Here is a 15,746-nt window from a genome sequence, read left to right as displayed (position 1 = left end):
TATATGTGTGATGGGGCACTCAACTGCCACCCTGTTGCAGTAAAGCTGTTATAGGGAGGTCAGCAGGTGGGTTAAAGGTTTATTAGCATGTTGATTAGTGGGACACTAGATCATCTACATTTACCCACACTTGCACGCAAGGTATATTTATCTTAACATGCCACTTTCCGTTTTGGGAAATACGCAATATGCGCATGTGAATAAAAACCGACACCATGAGTACGGCCATGTACAGCCATTCACCTGATGGGCAGCTGTACGTGGTACCCGGCAGGAAAGTACAAGGGATTTTAGGCTGGAAGACTTTGAAGCCTTAAGATGTCTATGTGCATGATGCTTTAAATTGTATTGTCTGCTTAAAACTGAACTCCAGAGATTAAATATTTTGCATACTTACATTGGACCAGCTTGGCACAATGTTAGTAAGCATATAGAATACCTTATCAGCCTATGTGGCCCTTATGGAAGTTGTAAATCACTGTGGTAGCCCAAACTACTATAGTGATGGCTGCAATCTAATGGGTGCTGTGCCAATTGGCTGCCCTTCTGCATATTACCCACAGGGGTCGTTTTGCTCGGCACAGCTGCTGTTCAAAAAACGCCTTGTATTTTTCTCAATGTATGCAAAGTTTTCACCTGGTTATCTTGCCAGTAACATACTCTTTGGAGGACTCATTCTCAACCAAGAGGTTGTTAAAAGAAGTACAACTTTTTCCCATGAGAATTCTTTCAGGAGTGAATTTCCCTTCCTAGGGGTAGATTTCCTCTCACTTCCTGTTGTTTCCCTCCGTTTGTAAATAGGAGTCATTTGTAAGTCTGATGTTTGTAACCCGGGGACCGCCTGTTTGGGAATGTTCCTTAAATCATACTTACCTAGGTGGATGCAGCATTGGACCTATTCCTAAAGACCACCGATCGCTTGGTTCTTATAGCACCCTGAGCAGAGAGCTTCTGACTGTCGTCACGGACTCTCTGCTCCACCCCCCCCCCCTGCGCTCACTCGAGCGTTGGGCTGTGGAGGCATCTGGGGCAGCCGGCTCAGGCTCTCATTGGCTCCCTGAGAGGCTGGGCCGGTTGATGGTCTGGCCATGTGGGTGGTACCTGACCATATGGTCACGATCTTTCCCGAGCCTGGACCGGCTCTGTGACATCAACTGACAGTGAGCTTTGGTTGTACTTCTCCTTTAACCCTTCTCAACCTTTTCAACCTTCAGAGGTTCTTACATTTGAAATTACTGACATTTTAGCGATCTGTAATAATGGCTTTCCTCCCATTGACCCTCAGTGTGATGGGTATTCTTCCAACTGACCCCTAATCAAGCATGTCTCCCTCTGACCATCAATGTAGGTAAAGTGAAATGCAATGGGCCCTTTTGCCACGGACTACCAATGCAGGAGGGCATTGTGATACTGTCCACCAATGTAGGAGGTCCTTCCAACATTCACCACCTAGGTAGGAGGGCCTTCTAAAACTGTCCATCAATGTAGGAGGGGCTTTTGACATTGACCACCAATGTAGGAGGGTCTTCTGATACTGTCCATCAATGTAGGAGGGCCTTCTGATACTGTCCACCAATGTAGAAGGGCCTTCCAACACTGACCTCCGATGTTGGAGGGCCTTCTGATACTGTCCATCAGTGTAGGAGGGCCTTCCAACACTGACCACCAATGTAGTAGGGTCTTCGGATACTGACCACCAATATAGGAGGGCCTTCTGATACTGTCCATCAATGTAGTAGAGCCTTCCGACATTTAGCCACCAATGTAGGAGGGCCTTTTGATACTGTCCACCAATGTAGAAGGGCCTTTCAACACTGACCTCCAACGTCGGAGGGCATTCTGATACTGTCCATCAGTGTAGGAGGGTCTTCTGATACTGTCCACCAATGTAGGATGGCCTTCCAACACTGACCACCAATGTAGTAGGGCCTTCCGATACTGTCCACCAATGTAGGAGAGCCTTCTGATACTGTCCACCATGTAGGAGGGCCTTTCCATACTGTCCATCAAAGTAGGAGAGCCTTCCGACATTGACCACCAATGTAGGAGGGCCTTTTGATACTGACCACCAATGTAGGAGGGCCTTCCAACACTCACCACCAATTTAGGTGGACTTTCTTACACTGACTACCAATGTAGGAGGGCCTTCTCATACTGTCCACCATGAAGGAGGGCCTTCCGATACTGTCCATCAATGTAGTAGGGCCTTCCGATACTGTCCACCAATGTAGGAGGGCCTTCTGATACTGTCCATCAATGTAGGAGAGCCTTCCGACATTGACCACCGATGTAGGAGGGCCTTTTGATACTGACCACCAATGTAGGAGGGCATTCCAACACTTACCACCAATTTAGGTGGACTTTCATGCACTGACTACCAACGTAGGAGGGTCTTTCTATACTGTCCACCATCATATACTACATATCATATTATACTAGGAGCTGTAGATACAATTTTTAGCAGGGTTTACCTATTGCCTGAAAATATTGCAAAGGTTCCTCCAATGGTAAAGGGTTGAGAAATTATACCCTAGGGTGACAACACTCACTCACAGTACTGCATCTATGAAGGAGCAACATTGTCACCCTAAGACAGGAAGCATGATGGGGCCTCTTTCCTCTTCTCCTTAACATAGAGGGGAGGTGTTTTTTAGTCCATAGAGGGGAGGTGATTTTTAGTCCAAACTAGAGAAATAAGCTCACCAGCTCAATGGATTCCTGGCAGGATCATGCGATATTTTTTATTGCACCTAGCTAAAATTAGCTAAGCTAAACTTTTTTATTGGTATATTTAACAAATCAATAGGGAGCGATGGGATCACTAGGGTTTATTTAGATACACTTTAACAGAAGTACTTTTTATCAAACATTATTGATCATTGATGTATCTCTTCCTCCCGATGAACTAAGAAAATGCTACTCTCAACATGACCTGACCATCTCAGCCAACATGGCTTGAATAGTTCCCCTGGTTCACCCATCATCTGCCAAGCTTTCTGAAACAAGACTTGTCTTCATACATCTCCAGTTTGGAGCAGTTCATGCTACGGCTGCGATAATCCGCTCCTAGTATTCAAGCTTCATCTTCCTTTTTTTTTCAGCAGGTACACTCCGACCCAGCCATAGTATAAATCTTTACACTACTGAGCAGTCAGTTTTAAACAAGAACATCCGTTAACAGAAGCTTCCATTAATCTTCCCGTGATGTGGGCTCTAGTAATATTCAGTCCCTATCTGCTCCAATAAATCCCCTTTAAATCAAATGGTAGCAAGGAGCTTTCATATAGACTGAATACCAGATGCACCATTAAACTGATAGATGTTCTCTGCATTAATTAAAGGAGAGTAGGGGTTTCGGAGAAGACAATGTCGGAGACTCCAATGTGGAACATTATCTTGTATGCTGCATCAAAAAGACCCATTAAAGTGCATCAATCGTCCCCGCACAACAAAGCAGGACGTTTGGAAGGTTTTTTTTTTTTTTTTTTTAAAGATGATTTTCTTGAAAGTTAGAACATCAATATTTCCGTACTCAGGATGCGTTCTCATGTTTTTAGGCGAAATATATCCACTTCCATACCGGGCCAATTCTGGCACTCCGCTCCTACATGTAAAAATCATAATTTTGCTTGCTAGAGAATTACTTAGAACCCCCAAACATTATATAAATATATATATATATATATATATATATATATATATATATATATATATATATATATATATATATATATATATATATCTACCGTATTTTCCGGCGTATAAGACGACTGGGCGTATAAGACGATCCCCCTAATTTTAAAGTTAAAACATAGGTTTTGGTGCTATACACACCGTATAAGACTACCCCCCTTCCGAAGCAAGGCAACACCATTGAAAAACATCAGATTTCTCATAGATCTCCAAGGTACCCCAAGTACTGTAATACATGTAATCTCTCATAATATCTCCAAGGTACCCTAAGTATAAGTATTACCAGTAGATGTAATCTCAAGACGCTGGCTGTGTGGGAATCCTGTACCGGTATACCGTATGTACCGTAGCTTTGGCTACATACAGTGTACCGCGCTGAGCCAATCACAGTGAGTGATGTATTCTATTATTGAATGCAAAGCCTGCTCGGGTTGGCAGAGTCAGAGAGGCAGGCTGATGTTACTCCGCCAATCCTAGCAGGCTTTGCATTCAATAATAGAATACATCGCTCACTGTGATTGGCTCAGCGCGGTACACTGTATGTAGCCAAAGCTACGGTACATACGGTATACCGGTACAGGATTCCCACACAGCCAGTGTCTTGAGAGATTACATCTACCGGTAATACTTATACTTAGGTTACATTGGAGATATTATACTCGGCATATAAGACGACCCCCCATTTTTGGGGGATTTTTTTGAGGTTCAAAAGTAGTCTTATACGCCAGAAAATACAGTATATATACAGTATATCTATCTATATATATATATATATATATATATATTTTTTTTTTTTTTTTTTTTAGCAGAGACCCAAGGGATTAAAATTGCAGTCATTGCAACCTTTTTTGTCACACGGTATTTGCGCAGCAATTTTTCAAGCGCGTTTTTTTTTTTTTTTTTTTAGAAAAAAAGCAGTTTCATGAATTAAAAAAACCAAAACACCAAAGTTATCCCAAATTTTTGTATAATGTGAAATATGATGTTATGTAGCATAAATAGATACCTAACATGTCACGCTTCAAAATTGCGCACACTTGTGGAATGGCGCCAAATTTCGGTACTTAAATTTTTTTACAGGTTACCAATTTAGAGTTACAGAAGAGGTCTTGGGCTAGAATTGTTGCTCTCGCTCTAACATTCGCGGCAATATCTCACATGTGTGGATTGAACACCATTTACACATGTGTTCACTTCTGCGTGCGGGGATGGGGGCACTTTAATTTTTTTTTTTTTTTTTTATTGTATATTTTGTTTTTATTTTTACACTTTCCCTTTATTTCTTTTTTTTTTTTACCACTTTTATTTCTATTACAAGGAATGTAAACATCCCTTGTAATAATAAAAGTGCATGACAGGTCCTCTTTATGGAGAGATCTGGGGTCAATAGGAAAAAAAAAAAAAAAAACGCTCTCGACTATCTTGCCAAGATCACAGTAGTATTTACAACTGCCAGGCCGGGCGTGACTTCATAACGTTGCACCTGGGGCCTCCGAGAGTCATAGAGACTGCCGGGAACCATTTGGCTCTTGGTATTCTTTATGATGTACTTCCGCCGGGGGATTCCTTCTTCAGCTCGCTGATCGCACGGGCGAGCCGGTAGAAGCACCAGAGGGCGGCAGAAGGGGGGAACGTCCTCTCCTACCGCCTGTACGAACAATCAAGCATCTGCACATCCGCTATGATTGTTCTTATAGTGACGGCATCAATCAGATATCCCTACTTAAAGCCCAGGACGTCATATGACGTCAAGCGGTAAGGAAATGGAAATTACTGTGTATATATATATATATATATATATATATATATATAAATACACACACACACATATTGTTCTGCCTCCTTATGCATTGACATCCCTCCATATACCCAGTCTATGTGGACAGTATTGTCACCTGCTAATTTGACACCATCCACAAGCAGTTCAACTCTTCATTAGGACACAGAAGTTGAAGTGTTTGCTACCCTAAAAAAGACAAAACAACTATGCACTTTGCAAGTGCAGTTTCTCCAGAGCTTAGTAATTCAGATGAAGCTTCACTTTACAATAAATACCCAATCACTTGCAAGAAAAAAAAAAAAAACAGTATTTTTGCTTGCACATGATTGGAAGATGGAAGTCAGCAGAGCTCCCCCTCATTTACTAAGCTCTGGTGCAACTGCACTTGCAAAGTGCACAGTCTTTTTGCATTTAGTAAATGAACCCTCTTATATATATATATTTTACAAAGAAACATTTTGGCCAGGTTCACACCAGCTGCGGCCGCGGCTCACAGCAGAGGTCCGGTGCATCCCTGTTCTCTGTTTCAGGTGCAAATCAGGTCCCAATTTTTGCCTGAATTCGGACCTGAAATAGAGCCAAAGATGCACCGGTCCCACAGGCATGTGCAGGGGGTGTGCAAAGTGTGCCTGAGAACACACTAATCACTCTGTGCAGTGCCGATCCCCCCTACTGCCTGGACTCTCCTCCGCATCCAGTCCCCCCCGGCAGTGCTGCTGGCTTCCCTCCTCTCCTCTCCTCCCCTCAGCTACTGCAGGGGATTTTTCAGGATGGAAGGGACAAGTCAATATGTCATTTTCTGGCCTCTGCCTTTTCTAAATGAACACAGTGAACACACTCACTGTGTTCATTTATAGCTGAAGCATAGCGTACTGTGTTTACTATGAATCAGTTTGCGAACGAAACAGGAAGCCGATCAGCCCAGAGCACTTCCCATTCATTCACTATCCAGTGCAGCTGAGCCTGCAGAGAAAGGCGTATGTGTTTGAGTTTTGGGGTGTACACTCTACTGCAATAGTGTGCGCACACCTATGACTGGACCCTTTTACAGTGCAGACTGCGGCCGCCCAGGAGCTGTGTGCTCTTGTCATGCGAATTGGATGTGGAGAAATCTGCATCCAATTGGCATAGGTGTGAACTCAACCTTAACCGCTTGCCGACCGCCGCAAGTACATATACTGCGGCAGTCAGCCCCTCACAGGCAGAGTGACGCATCGGTACGTCACTAGCCTGTGAGGCTCTGGGGAGCGAGCGCGCCGGCGGCGCGCTCCCACGCGGTCACGGACCCCTCCGCGCGTGTGACCGGCGGACCCGATGTCCGCCGGTCACGTCGGGGGAGAGGGAGAAAAGCAGGCAGGCTGTGTAAACAAGCCGCCTGTCATTCTCCCCTGTGTAGAAACACTGATCATACGGTTCTACTATGTAGGACCGTTGATCAGTGTTCCTACAGCTCTAGCCACAGTCAATCACAGTAAGAATCACGCCCCTAGGGACACACACAGCCCCTCCCTCTCAAATAAAGTTAACCCCTTTACTGCCAGTGTAATTTTACAGTAACAGTGCATATATATAGCACTGATTACTGTAGTAATGTCACTGGTAACCCCAAAAGTGTCAAAAATGTCAGTCAAGGGTCCGATCTGTCCGCCCCAATGTCGCAGTACCGCAAAAAAAATCGCAGATCGCCGCCATTACGCGTTAAAAAAAAAAAAACAACAAAAATGACAAAAATCTTTCCCTTTGTTAGTAAACACGATAACTTTTGCGCAAACCAATCAAAATACGCTTTTTGCGATTTTTTTTTTTTACCAAACATATGTAGCATAAAACAAATTGGCGGAAAATGTTAAAAATTTTTGATTTTTACTTTTTTTTGGGGGGGGGAATTTCATATAAAAAAAATGTGAAAAATATTGTTATTTTTGCAAAATTGACGCTCTTTTTTTGTTTACAGCGCATGATCAAAAAATCACACAGGTGATAAAATACCACCAAAAGAAAGCTCTGTTTGTGGGAAAAAAAGGACGTCAAATTCGTTTAGGTACAACATTGCACGACCGCGCAATTGTCCGTTAAAGTCACGCAGTGCCGAATCGCAAAATACCCCCTGGTCTTTTAGCAGCCAAATCCTCTGGGGCTTAAGTGGTTAAGGTTCACCCAGGACTGGATTTTATGAAGAAACAGCCTAGCAGTAGCTGTCTCCTTTCAGACTGTTTCTCTCTGATTGAAACCTCAACCAGAGCCATAAGGAGGGAGGGGAATAGAAAAAGGGTGGAGTCAAGACTCCGACTCAATGGCTAGCAACCAATCAGAATCCTTTTCACTGCTGCTCTGTCTTTAGCAGAGTGAGTTGCAATGGTTTTACTCTGAAGAATTAGGAACTCTTTAGCACATGAGAGGGTTGATGTACTAAAACCGGAGAGGGCAAAATCTGTTGCAGCTCTGTGTAGAAACCAATCAGCTTCCAGGTATTTTTTTTTTTGTCATAGCCTAATTGAACAAGCTGAAGTTAGAATTTGATTGGCTACCATGTACAACTGCACCAGATTTTGCACTCTCCAGTTTTAGTAAATCATCCCAACGGGCACACAATCACTTACTGAAAACTGGAAAAATAAACACATTTCCTTTTAATATTAGCAAACTGTGCAATAATAGCTGATGGAGATAAATGTTATCGTTAGAGTCTTTTTAAATACCCAAAGCTGTAAAGTTGCTTGAAGTAAATCCGTACTTTGGAATTATGCCGCTTCAGTCTTGCTTTACTTTTGTTTTTCTGGTTTCGTTTGCAGTAGATTAAATAAGCTGCGAATTAAAGGTATCCTGTACGCTCGAGTTTCTTCTGTTGAATGTAATTTGAGAAATAAAATATTGTGTTATCATCCCTCCAGCAGTTTGCAGACAGTTGCTGGTAGAACAGAGTGTTACAATGATATTATTAATTCCCCTTGGGCCCAGTGTTAGTGTGCGGGAGAGATTCTTGGCTTAGTAATTTGTCGATAAATGCTATTATGCAGACTGCCGCTCTGATTCATATCACCTCTAAAGTTAGGGGAAAACTTCAAAAGTTTTCTTCATTTTTCTTTTTTTATAGTGACACTTTGTTTCACGACAAATTCCCAAAGAGAGTGGAAAAGAACAGTCTGAATCACCCAATTATTTTTCTATAATTGTTATATTTATTCTAAAAAAGTCATATGAATGTCATTTTATATATATATATATATATATATATACACACACACACACACACACACACATATACAGGTGCATCTCATAAAATTAGAATATCATCAGAAAGTTTATTTATTTCAGTATTTAAATTCAAAAAGTGAAACTTATATATCTTTTTATTTTTTTTTCCTTTCAAATTTTTATTGAATAATAATTTTTTTTTTTTACATACAGTATCGATAGGCATACATGCAGAAGTAATCTAACGCACTTCTTGTAACAATAAGCATAATTGTTTAACAGCATTGTAATTCTACAAACCTCCAAGGGTAAGATCCGATTCACACTGGGGTGACTCAAAGTCTCCCTGACTTTGAGCCGACCCGTACAGCACAACTTCATCAGGGCTTGCAAACGACTTCTATAATAGAAGTCAATGCAAGCCGCTCCGATGTCTCCCCGAAGTAGTGCAGGAACCTTTTTTCTAAGTCGGAGCGACTTGAGTCGCTCTGATTAGAACAGTTCCATTGCACAGAATGGAGCACGACTTGTAAGGGGACCAAGTCACCTGACAAGTCGTGGCAGTGTGAGCAGGGTCTTAGGGTAGTGGACCAATACCAGCAGATGACATGGCTCCCCAAATCATCACTGAATGTGAAAAATGTAGCATTTGATTTGGAAACCAAGATTCCAGAGATTCCAGAGTCTGGAGGAAGAGTGGAGAGACACGGAATCCAAGCTGCATGAGGTCCAGTGTGAAGTTTCCACAGACAGTGATGATTTGGGGAGCCATGTCATCTGCTGGTGTTGGTCCACTGTGTTTTATCAAGTCTAAAGTCAGTGCAGCCCTCTACCAGGAAATTCTACAGCACTTCATGCTTCTCTCTGCTGACCAGCTTTATGGAGATGCCGATTTCATTTTCTAACAGGACTTGGCACCCACCCACACTGCCAAAAGTACCAATACCTGGTCACATGATCATGGTATCACTGTGCTTGAACGGCCAGCAAACACGCCTGACCTAAACCCCATAGAGAATCTGTGGGGTATTGTCAAGAGGAAGATGAGGGACACCAGACCCAACAATGCAGATGAGCTGAAGGCCGCTATCAAAGCAACCTGGGCGTCCAGGAGAGACATACAGCCAATAAATAATCCCACTCTGAGACCATGGTCACTGGAAGTTTGTAGATAGATACGAATACGAAGATATGAATATACAGTATATTTAAAACACACATATATTTTTTCCAGAATTATGATACAAATATTATAATTAATAAATGATGATGCCGATAATAATAATGATAATAATAAGAATTAATATTATTGTTATAAATCAAGTATTACAGTAGAGTTTGGTGCTTCATTTATTGGCTTATAGGCTGTATCAGAGCATTTATTTACTCATAAGAGATAACTAAACAGCAAGCAAGGCACTCAACTCATAGGTTCAAGTGGTATTAAATTACATCTTTTATAAAAATGCTAACAGGCAGGGTTTTCAGAACAGAAGAAACCATTGTGTTCTCTTTTGTCATAAATGCCTCTCCTGGCCTGGCAGCAGTATTGGAATCTGAGCCAAGCATGTGCAGCTCAGACCAGATTTACGGCACCGCTCTGTGCCATGATGAAGTGACTCCTGTGTGATGGTCGGGAGAGATGTCATTTCAGCCCAGCCATTCAAGTGACCAGAGAGAAAAATCTCAGAAGACAGAGCAAGGTACCAAAGACCAGTAGGATCAGTGACAGCACAGCGCTGGAGGGCTTTGTTTGACAGGTAAGTCTATCATAATGTACTGATAGCATGGTATGGCATAAATGTCCTGGGGGACCATACTTTAGAAAAAAATTTGAAGAGTTTTATACCACTTTAAATTTCCTGAGCCATCTCCCATTGCATTGCACATGAAGTCTAATGCAGCTGTGGTTGGATACACAAGTAATGACCACCTTTTGGAAGGCCTTTGTGAACATTGTCATGATGACAGAGTTGTATAAAGTACTCGAAACCCATACTTGAGTAAAAGTACAAGTGCTTGATCAAAAAGTGACTTGAGTAGAAGTGGAAGTGCTCAATCAAAAAGTGACTTGAGTAGAAGTACTAAAGTATTCAACATTTTTTGTACTTAAGTATTGCAAGTAGTTTTTTTAAAAATTTTGCTACTCAAGTACTGAAAGTAAAAGTACCAGTAGTTTTGAAAAAAAAAATTGCTACTCAAGTACTGAAAGTAAAAGTACAAGTACTGTGTTTGTAGTTATTAAAGAAAGAAGTCAAAAGTTTGAACATCATATTGTTTTTTATTATTTCAAATGCAGCTTTTATTTATACCTACAGTAGCTTTTATTTTCGTATGCGCTGATAATACACATGTTTTGAGCTTCATGAAACCTGCCATCTACTGTTCTGGCAGTGGTAATTTTTATAATAGTAACGAGTAACTATGCAGCACAAAAAAAAAAATATTGGAGTAGAAGTATTGAAATCATTGAAAAAATGTAGTGAAGTAAAAGTGGAAGTAGGAGAAAAAAATTCTTCTCTAGGAAAGTACAGATACCGCCTTTCGGTACTTAAGTACAGTAGTGAAGTAGTTCTACTTAGTTACTATACATCTCTGCACGATGACCATATATTGTGACCAACACTGGTAGCGGATTTGTAATTATATGCTGCACTTTACCAACAAAGCACTCTTGCTTCTCCTCTTTTATGTTTTTAGCGATTATGGCTACGAGCGTCACAGCAATGGCCAGTGTCTCCCGGCCTTCTGGTATAACCCATCCTCGCTGTCGAAGGACTGCAGCCTTGGCCAAAGCTACCTGAACAGCACCGGGTATGTATAATGACCAAACAGCGCATGTGACTTTTGTTTCTGTTTTCCAATATTTTGTGACAAGTGGGGAACATGAGTGTATGTAAATGGGATCTTCTGGTACAATTTTCATTTGCAGTGCCACAATTTATTGCCATGTGTACAGGAGATCCGGATTTAGGTGAGAGAGTGTGAATGGTATTGAGCATTTTAATCATGGTTAGCAATGGTCGTTGCCTAATATAAAAATTGGCCTTGTTATGACTAAGGTCATTGATGCAAAGGCCTGGAATTCATATCAAAGGATCAAATGTTGGTATGTGTTAATGAATGATGTTTGATCCAGTAAATGTGGAAAAGGAATGTTTTTTATGTGAGAAAAGATAATGCGGGAAAAAATGCAAATAATCCCCTAAAACTGTCCGTACACCTTACAGTCTAATTGTACAATCTCTATATAGTCTTCTCTAGATTGATCAAAACTATGTCATGTAAAGGCCTACTGTAACAGCTTATTTAATATGTATCCATTCTAGAAGGCCCTTTTACTACATACACCATATTACCAAAATTATTGGGACACCTGCTTTTTACACGCACATAACCTTCAGTGGCATCCCAGTCTTAGTCCGTAGGGTTCAATATTGAGTTGGCCCACCCCTTGTGGCTATAACAGCTTCAGATCTTCTGGGAAGGCTGTTCACAAGGTTTAGGAGTGTGTCTATGGGAATATTTGACCATTCTTCCAGAAGCTCATTTGTAAGGTCAGCCACTGATGTGGAGGAGAAGGACTGGCTTGCAGTCTCCGCTCTAATTCATCCCAAAGGTGTTCTATTGGGTTGAGGTCAGGACTCTGTGCAGGCCAGTCAAGTTCCTCCACCCCAAACTCATTTATCCATGTCTTTATTGACCTTTCTTTGTGCACTGGTGTGCAGTCATGTTGGAACAGGAAGGGGCCATCCCCAAACTGTTCCCATAAAGTTGGGAGCATGAAATTGTCCAGAATGTCTTGGTATGCTGATGCCTTAAGAGTTCCATTCTCTGGAACTAAGGGGCCAAGCCAACCCCTGAAAAACAACCACACACCACAACCCCCCCCCCCCCCCCCTCCACCAAATTATTTGGACCAGTGCACAAAGCAAGGTCCATAAAGACATGGATGAGTGAGTTTGGGATGGAGGAACTTGACTGCCCTCAACCTAATAGAACACCTTTGGGGGTGAATTACAGCGGAGACTGGATTTCTCGTCAAACGTCAGTCCCTGACCTCACAAATGGGCTTCTGGAAGAATGGTCAAACATTCCCATAGACACTCCTAAACCTTGTGGACAGCCTTCCCAGAAGAGTTGAAGCTATTATAACTGCAAAGGGTGGGCCAACAGACTGAGACAGGGATGCCATTAAAGTTCATGTGTGTGTAAGGGCAGGCGTCCTAATGCTTTTGGTAATATAGTGTAGTTGCTGGTAGATCTAAAGCAGGTTGTACAGTCAGCCGGTGTATGATCTGGCTGCAACAGACTTTCTACTCTTTGCATCTTCCTCTCAGACTTTATTGATCAGTCACATAAAACATGTTGTTTTACAGCTACAGGAAGGTCGTGTCTAACAACTGCACAGATGGAGTCCGGGAACAGTACACGGCAAAGCCGCAGCAGTGCCCGGGGAAAGCACCCCATGGCCTCCGTATCACTACAGTGGATGGAAAGTTAATAGCAGAACAAGGACACAATGTAACGTTTGTACTGCAGCTAGAGGAGGTATGTACCCTGTCCTCAGACCAAGAAATGTTCCTCAAAGATGACATGGAGAAGGATTGATTTGCAGAAAAAAAAAGATGAAGGCCACAGCTTTTTTGAATTTACAACACAATAACCAGTTCTAGTCATGGTAATACTGTGAATACACCTGAACAGTGACAATGCATTAGACCAGGGGTCTTAAATTAAAAATTACAGAGGTCCAGTTGGTAACATTTTCTTCCAGCAGATGTCCAAATCAAATTTTCGCTCTATACCACATTACAGCCTTCTTTACATCACAGCCCCCCCCCCCCCCCCCCCGTACATCAGTGTCTTCAAAATACCTTTTACATCATAGCGCCCTCTTTACATCACTGTTCTCAGCCCCCTTTTACATCATAACTCCCCTTAACATCACAGCCCCCTCCCTTTACATCACAGACCCCCTTCACATCACCATCCCACTCCCCTTTACATCACAACCCCCCCCCCCCCCCTTTAAAGCAGTCCAGCAGAGTCCTCAGTTTCCCTTCTCATCACAGTGCCTCTGTTGCAGTCATGACCCCCCTCTCCACCTTTACATCACAGTCCCCCTATTATTTGAGGGAATCGAGGGTTCCCCTAGGTGCGGGACTTTTTAAGCAAAGGACCATCAGGATGGTAATAAGAGTATATGCAAAATTGTAAAAAGCCCTACCAGGACAGAAGCACATAGCAGCAGTGTTCTCTCTCAGGTCTCCTATTCAGCTACACTCTCATGCTCACAGCAGGTGAGGGGCGGGAGGTGCTGCAGATCAAGATAGAGGACGGGGGCTGCCAAACTTATAATGTTAGAAAGCGGGTGAGTACCGGCTTGTTAATATAAAAAGACTCCCACTCTCTGTCCATATCTGCTTTCACCCAGAGCCCCGGCCTGCTGTGAAATCACAGCCAGGCGGGAGACCCGAGAGAGAACACACCCAGGCGGATAAGTGGAAAGGTCATGGTTTAGGCAGGACTGTCACTCGGTCTGGGTCCGGACAACAGTCTGCCATTTAGTGAACCCCGTATTAGACTAACCCAAAACCTACTTGAGGGCATAGACCATTAAAACAGTTTTAACGACTGGCAAAGGCCAACTGCTGCTAAAGCTGTGATGACTATCCTAATAAAATGTTGAGTGGTCAACTCCTCTAAAGCCTGAAGGTCTTCAGGTCAGTGGTGATTGGTTACCTGCTTCAGTCAAGGCACCCGTTCACCGGTAGCTCAAGGGACTTTCATTTTGAGCAGCAGCTAAAGGTATCTGCCATCAAATTTTAAAATATCATAAATAGGGATTGTCAAAATTACTGCAAATTGGATAAATGTCTTCTAAATAAAGTAAAATTTGCTGGAAGAAATAAAACATTGGAAACAAAAGCAGCAGAAAAAGCTGACAACATTTTCCATTCTAGGTACACTTGGGTACAAGAACACATTTAAAAAACACGAAAAACCACTAACCTGTAAAGAATAGAATTAGTACTTTCCCCTAAGTTACCCATATAGAAACATAATAGTTTTAACTGGTTGCCGACCGCCGCAAGTAAATATACTGCGGCGGTCAGCCCCGGCCAGGCAAAGTGACGTATGGGTACGTCACTAGCCTGTCACTTGCTTGTGAGCCAATAGCGGGCGAACGTGCACCCGCGGAGGCGCGCGCCCGCCCGGGCTCGTTCCCTGGGAAGTCCGTGCGTGTGACCGGCGGCCGCCGGTCACTCGCGATCGTCCGCCGTGAAGGGAGAAAGGCAGGCGGCTAATGTAAACAAGCCGCCTGTCATTCTCCCCTGTGTATGAATGGTGATCATACGGTTCTACTATGTAGGACTGTTGATCACTGTTCCTACACCAGTAGCCATGTCCAATCACAGTTAGAAGCACGCCCCTAGGGACACACATAACCCCTCCTTCCCCAATAAAGTTAACCCCTTCCCTGCCAGTGTCATTTTGCAGTAACAGTGCATATATATAGAACTGATTACTGTAGTACTGTCACTGGTAACCCCAAAAGTGTCAAAAATGTCAGTCAAGGGTCCGATCTGTCCGCCGCAATGTCGCAGTACCGCAAAAAAAATCGCAGATCGCCGCCATTACGCGTTAAAAAAAAAGAGCCAAAAATTATAGAAATCTTTCCCTTAGTTAGTAAACGCAATAACTTTTGCGCAAACCAATCAAAATACGCTTTTTGCGATTTTTTTTTTTTTTACCAAACATATGTAGCATAAAACAAATTGGCCTAAAATGTTAAAAAATTTAGATGATTTTTACATTTTTTTTGGGAGAATTTCATATAAAAAAATTTGAAAAATATTGTTATTTTTGCAAAATTGTCGCTCTTTTTTTGTTTACAGCGCAAAAAGTAAAAATCGCACAGGTGATCAAAATACCACCAAAAGAAAGCTCTGTTTGTGGGAAAAAAAGGACGTCAAATTCGTTTAGGTACAGCGTCGCACGACCGCGCAATTGTCCGTTAAAGTCACGCAGTGCCGAATCGCAAAACAGGCCCTGGTCAGGAAGGGGGTAAAAT

At 42.5% G+C, this 15,746-nt stretch overlaps 1 protein-coding gene across 7 annotated transcripts in view; it reads left to right on the top strand.

The window, feature by feature from the left end:
* Positions 1 to 15,746, top strand: part of SORCS1 (sortilin related VPS10 domain containing receptor 1) — a 1,084,285-nt gene that overhangs the window by 908,209 nt on the left and 160,330 nt on the right. For all 7 annotated transcript variants that reach the window (XM_082267343.1, XM_082267340.1, XM_082267339.1 and 4 more), the window contains 2 exons: positions 11,369 to 11,482; positions 13,048 to 13,219. In XM_082267343.1, coding sequence (XP_082123469.1) covers positions 11,369 to 11,482; positions 13,048 to 13,219 — 286 coding nt within the window. The remainder of the gene's footprint in view (positions 1 to 11,368; positions 11,483 to 13,047; positions 13,220 to 15,746) is intronic.

This window comes from Pelophylax lessonae (assembly GCF_965119305.1).
Source record: "Pelophylax lessonae genome assembly, chromosome: 9".
In the NCBI taxonomy this organism is placed as follows: Eukaryota; Metazoa; Chordata; class Amphibia; order Anura; family Ranidae; genus Pelophylax; species Pelophylax lessonae.
This window is presented reverse-complemented; position numbering and strand designations above follow the sequence as displayed.